Here is a 6269-nt window from a genome sequence, read left to right on the forward strand (position 1 = left end):
ATCTGTCGCGTACGTTATGTCCCGTACGTTATTATAATTTTTTTTTAATAAAAACTAACCAGAGATAATTTCTATCAAAAAATGGAAGGATTGTAAAGGTACATTATTTAGCTTGGTTTAGGAATTTTTAAAGAAAAGAAAAACTCTCATGATTCGCATACTTTTGCATATATGTATATGTGCCTTAAAACCACTTCTTTTTTTGTCGCGTAAGTTATCACCTGGTTTTGAACGGATATTTTCCACACCAAAGTTTCTAGGCTGCTTATTTTTTTCTCAAACACAGTACCCTTTGGCTGCAACATAACCGTAATCTTTTTTTTCTGTAACTTCTATTTTTGATAGATTTACGTTACTCTATAGGCGTACGAATGTCGCGTACGGCTGTATGGAAACACCCATATGTATCAAGATATAAACTTTATCCTGTGGAGACGGGCAGTTAACGACGCCCGTTTGCTTCATCATAAATATATCCATACAAACATAAGTACATATGTACGAATGGATGTAGGTACGCGAAGCACGCTTGCATCATTTATACATATATTGCTTGGTAGCGGCAGAGCTGAAATGCACAATGAGTTCGTTCATACATACATATGTATATATGTATACATATCGTCGTTTAAAGTGCAAAACCGCGTATCAACAAAATTCAAAGCCGCGTTTCAGCAAAATGTAAAACCGCGTATGGGAAGTTGTAGAAATTATTTTTTAGAGCGTAAAAACACTCATATTTCAAAATGGTTCTCTTTTTTATAAAGCAATCGCATTTCTGGCTAGTATATTTCAGGCCGAATGGATAAGGACTGAGCCAAGAGCTTGTGGGCGCAAATCCAATTTTTGGCAGCCAATGTCAGTTACGCTGTTTTGCAGAATGACGATACGCGGTTTTGTACTTTAAACGACGATATATACATATATGTAGGTACTCGTATCCGTCATGCGTCGCTTTATTTCTTGTTTCCCCTTCCCTATACTACCTATATCTTCCTTCTCACTCATGTAACGTTTTCAGTTTTAAAAATTTCACTCTCCATTTTTGCGATACCGCCGTAAGAAGTTTCACTTCAAAAAAAAAATATTCCGACGAACTGATAACCTCCTCCTTGTTTGAAAGTCGGTTAAAAATAAGAAACGAAAGCGAATAAAAGGAACAATTTTTCATTCTCTTATGTCCCGCTGAGACGCTGCCTATCGAAATGAACGTAGCAATGCTTTGCTCAATGTAAAAATTTTAAAATCTTTCGAGGCAAATATTTCGAAAATGGTTCAATGAATCACCCAAGTACACCGAAACCCGCTGAAGTACCCCTCCGCTTAAGTACCTAACCCGCTTAAGTAACCAACATTTTTGGGCACCGTGAATTTTTTTATAGTAATCTGAAGAAAATCCCTCTCTTAAGTACCTCCCCCCTTATTTACCCAACCCGCCTAAGTACCTAACTTTTTCGTACCCCATTTCCCATTTTACTTATTATTTTCCCCTTATAAGTGCTCTTTTAAGATTCCTTAAAATACTTACATACATATTCTGAAATTCAGTGGCAGCGCTACACACCTTCAAAAAAATCAACGATAATTTTTAGCCACCTGAAACTTGCACATTTTAAACTAAAATTGAATGGGCAGTAAAACTTTATACTNCTGAAACTTGCACATTTTAAACTAAAATTGAATACTCAAAACACTCTTCTGAGAAAAAAGTTTGAAATTTTTATGAATTTTTTTTAAGTGTTCTACAAAATCTTAAGCTTAGGTTTATATGGTATATTTATACTAAAAATAAGTAAAAACAATGACTTCTTAAAGAATTTAATTCTTGTAAAAATACATACCATTGCTTTATCTATTTTTTTACAATTTTGTTTATTTGTTTATCTGTTTAGATAATGCTATGATCTTGGTTTTAAACTACGTATACTTTATTAAATGTTCATGCTTTAATCAAGGATTTGCATATTTATGCAAGTTAACAAGAAGATGTATCTACATCAATAATTATGTTCGCTTAAGTACCCGCATCGAGGTATTTTGCACATGTGATTTTTTTTACGTCTGGCGTGGTTTAAGGCATCTTAACATTGTACTATGTAGCTCGGTCCATATACGCATATACTTTAAATCTTGGTCCTTTCAGACCACTTGATCCTCAAATTTTCGCAGAACTACTCATTACTAATATATGCATATGTACTTTAAAATTAAAATAAATTTTTTTATATCTTTTCCAGATGCATCATACGATGGACCAATTGGATATGTTGGATCCAACGGGGCCAATGACGACGTTAGGGCCTATGTCAGAAACATCACTGACACCAACGCATCAGCATTTACATGGATCTTATCACAGTATGAACCATATGATGAGCCATCATCATCCTGGTGCACTGAGTGGGCATTCTTCGAGTAAATCCATTAGTTAATGCGTCTACGTGTCAACTTTAAGTGATTTATTTTCAGATCATGGACATTCCGCAGTACATCACCCCGTGATATCAGCTGCAGTGGCTGCAGCTGGTCTTCATCCAGATACTGATACGGATCCTAGAGAACTAGAAGCATTCGCTGAAAGATTTAAACAACGAAGAATAAAGCTAGGTAAAGGCTGCTTGAATTCTGCTCCTAACATCAACTCAACCCTATTTTGCTATAGGCGTTACACAAGCTGACGTAGGTAAAGCTCTAGCGAATTTAAAGTTACCTGGAGTGGGGGCGCTTTCACAAAGCACGATATGCCGATTTGAAAGCCTCACATTATCTCACAACAACATGATCGCGTTGAAGCCAATACTGCAGGCGTGGCTCGAAGAGGCGGAAGCACAAGCGAAGAACAAGCGAAGAGATCCGGACGCCCCCAGTGTACTTCCAGCGGGAGAAAAGAAAAGGTAGACAACGTTTTGGTTAATAGAATAATTCCGTTTTTACTGACACAAAAACAAGCAACACCTTTGTTTGTTAGGTTAGTCTTTCATTGTCCAAAGTCTTGCATATACTTACTCACATATACATATGTACCTACATATGGATATTTACGTATGGATATTTATGTACATTGGACTGCATCACTCCCTTCACCGAAATATTTCGGAAAAATATTAAGATTTACGTAAGCTGGACCGATTTGAAAATACCTTCAAAAAATTTAGTTTTTTGTGAATAAAAACAGTTTTTTAAATAATTTTTTGCGAAAAATCACCTTAGGTGACAAAACAGTTTAAGCTTAAAAAATTTGCATACAAATATTTAAAAAAGTTTTCAACGGAATCGCAATAATGAAATTTTTGATACTGTTTTTCAATTTTTTTTAAATACTGGTTAAAAAAAGCTTGAATAACTCAGCCTAAACTCTACCGATTTAGACTTATGATGTATCAGTGCAAAGGAAATGTCTCACCTTTTTTATTTCTTTGAAAATCGGCTCAATTTAAGCCTCATTCCATGTTGAATTAAGATATGTTGGTATTTGATAAAGAAAAAATTAGGACGTGACTGAGTTTTTTGCAAAGAAATAAAAAGGGTGAGAAAATACCTTTCCACTAATACCTCACAAATCTATATCGGTGTAGTTTTGGCCCAGTTTTTCAAGTTTATCTTAAACAAATCTTAGAAAAAAGTTAAAAAAACAGAATCAAAAATCTTATTATTAGGATTCCGTTAAAAAAAATTAATATTTTTATGCAGATTTTTAAAGCTTAAACCGTTTTGTCATCTGAGGAGATTTTTTCCAAAAAATCCTTTAAGAAACTATTTTTATTCAGTCTATTAGACTGCATCACTCCCCATACAAAAAAATCGTTAAAGTTTTTCCACTGGAATTATAAAATCTATTATATTTTAAGACTTGGACCAAAATATCCCCCCAAAATATTAAGATTTTCGTGAGCTGGACCGATTTGAAAATACCTCCAAAAATTGATTTTTTTATTAATTAAAATAGTTGTTTTAAAATTTTTTTGAAAAAATAACTAAACTACTTGACTAAATAGTTTAAGCTAGGGCTGTGCGATTAATTGATTACTCAAAATTTTAATTAATCATAAAGTAAATAACTCAATTATTCGATTAATTGGAAATTATGATTACTCAAAAGTTCAGTTACTCGAGTAATCAAGATTTTTGATTAACCAAAAATAAAAATATTTGAGTAATTTGCTTTATGATTAATCAACATTTCGAGTAAAATGAGTAATCAACATTTCAACTCTTTACATATGTATAAAGTAGTTAAAGTTCCTTGATACTTTGAGAACAACCAAGGCACATTAAACAGGTAGTATCAGTAGAGCAAAAACAACATTTGCGTGTATTTTGTTGTTGCTTCTGGTATCGAAAGTGTCAAAAACTGTTCTGAATTTTTTCTTCTAAATCAAAGCGTGCCATGTCAAATACAAAAAACTATAAAAAATAAAAAATTGAAATTGGAAAAAATAAAAATTGATGCAACTTTCTTTCCTAGTAAATTTGTTTGCTTCTCGAAGCATTGATCCATCCTTTGCAAGGCTTAGTAATCAGCGCTTGTGCTGCTGAGTTGGGCGAACGTTCCAAAAGCTGCTATTCAATCGCTTGTTTTGTATGGAAAAAGGTTTCACATGCAAATGGATTTTAACAATTCAGAATTTTTGTGAGAAAAAATTAAAAATATTTGACATTTTCGAGACCAAATAATTTGAAAATAAATCAAATCAGCTGCTCTACTGATACTACCTGTTCAATGTACCTTGAGAACAACGTTTCTGTTTTCAAAAATTAAAACGAAAAATTTTTTCATATACAGAATGTAAAAAGAAAATAAGCATTTTCCAAAGTAAACTCTTTTAACGAGCAAATTTATTTTTTTGAGTAATCATATTTCAAGTAACTCTATTGATCATTGTTTTGAGTAATCAAAATCTTGATTACTCGAGTAATTGATTAACCGAATAATTGATTAACCAACTTGCTCGAGTAATCGAATAATCGCACAGCCCTAGTTTAAGCTTAAAAAACTTGCATAAAAATATTTTTAAAAAATTTTCTACGAAATCATAGTAATGAGATTTTTGATGCTGTTTTTGACCTTTTTTCAAAGACTGCTTTAAAATAAACTTGAAGAGCTCAATCAAAACCTTACCAGTTTAGAAATAAAAAGGGTGAGAAAATACCTTTCCTCTGATACCTCTTAAGCCTATATCGGTAAAGTTTTGGAGCGGTTATTCAAGTTTTTCTTACACAAATCTTTGAAAAAAGTTAAAAAATAGCATCAAAAATCTCATTACTATGAATCCGTTGATAAAATTATTTAATATTTTTACGTCGATTTTTAAGCTTAAACTGTTTTATCATCTGAGGGAATTTTTTTCCAAAAATCCTTTAAAAAGCTATTTTTATTCATAAAAAACTCAATTTTTAGAGGTATTTTCAAACCGGTCCAGCTCACATAAATCTTAATATTTTTCCGAAATATTTTGGTAGAAGTCTTAGAATATACTAGGTTTTGTAATCCTGCCGGAAAAACTGCAACTTTTTTTGGTGATGCAGTCTAATGTACCTACATATATATGTTTGAGTGCGCGTATGTACATATATATGTATGTATGTACGAACTCATTTCGCATTTCAGCTCTGCCGCTACCAAGCATCTTACTAATATTATAAATGTGAAAGTTTTTATTTTTGGATGTTTGGGAAATAATCACGCGGAAACGACTGAACGGATTTGCATGAAATTTGGTACGCAGATAGCTTATGGGGCACATTGTTTAATAGGCTATTTTTTTAAAGAGTTGCCACCTGTTAAAAAGTTTAATTTATTTAATATGCGGGAACGACTGAATGGATTTGCATGAAAATTTGCACACAGATAGCTTATGACCTAGATTGGAAAATAGGCTACTTTTCTTAAGAGTTGCCACCTGTTAAAAAAGTTTCATTAAATTAATACGCGGAAACGACTGAATGGATTTGCATGAAATTTTGCAAGCAGATAGCTTATGACCTACAGTGGAAAATAGGCTAATTTTTTGGAAGAGTTGCCACCTGTTAAAAAAGTTTAATTAAATTAATACGCGGAAACGACTAAACGGAGTTGCATGAAATTTTGCACACAAATAGCTTATGACCTAGATTAGAAAGTAGGCTACTTTTTTAAGAGTTGCCACCTGTTAGAAATGTTTAATTTAATTAATACGCGGAAATGAGTGAACTGATTTGCATGGAAGTTTTCACACGAATAGCTTATGAGCTAGGTTGAAAAATAGGCTACCTTTTTTAAGAGTTACCAC

General features: G+C 32.7%; 1 protein-coding gene across 1 annotated transcript in view; it reads left to right on the forward strand.

Annotated features, from left to right (window-relative positions):
- Positions 1 to 6269, forward strand: part of LOC108361880 (inhibitory POU protein-like) — an 80010-nt gene that overhangs the window by 15355 nt on the left and 58386 nt on the right. The window contains exons 4-6 of the mRNA XM_017614646.1: positions 2238 to 2415; positions 2470 to 2607; positions 2663 to 2894. Coding sequence (XP_017470135.1) covers positions 2238 to 2415; positions 2470 to 2607; positions 2663 to 2894 — 548 coding nt within the window. The remainder of the gene's footprint in view (positions 1 to 2237; positions 2416 to 2469; positions 2608 to 2662; positions 2895 to 6269) is intronic.

This window comes from Rhagoletis zephyria, unplaced genomic scaffold (genome assembly GCF_001687245.7).
Source record: "Rhagoletis zephyria isolate East Lansing unplaced genomic scaffold, Rhagoletis_zephyria_1.1 Rzeph_scaffold_00874, whole genome shotgun sequence".
Lineage (NCBI taxonomy): Eukaryota > Metazoa > Arthropoda > Insecta > Diptera > Tephritidae > Rhagoletis > Rhagoletis zephyria.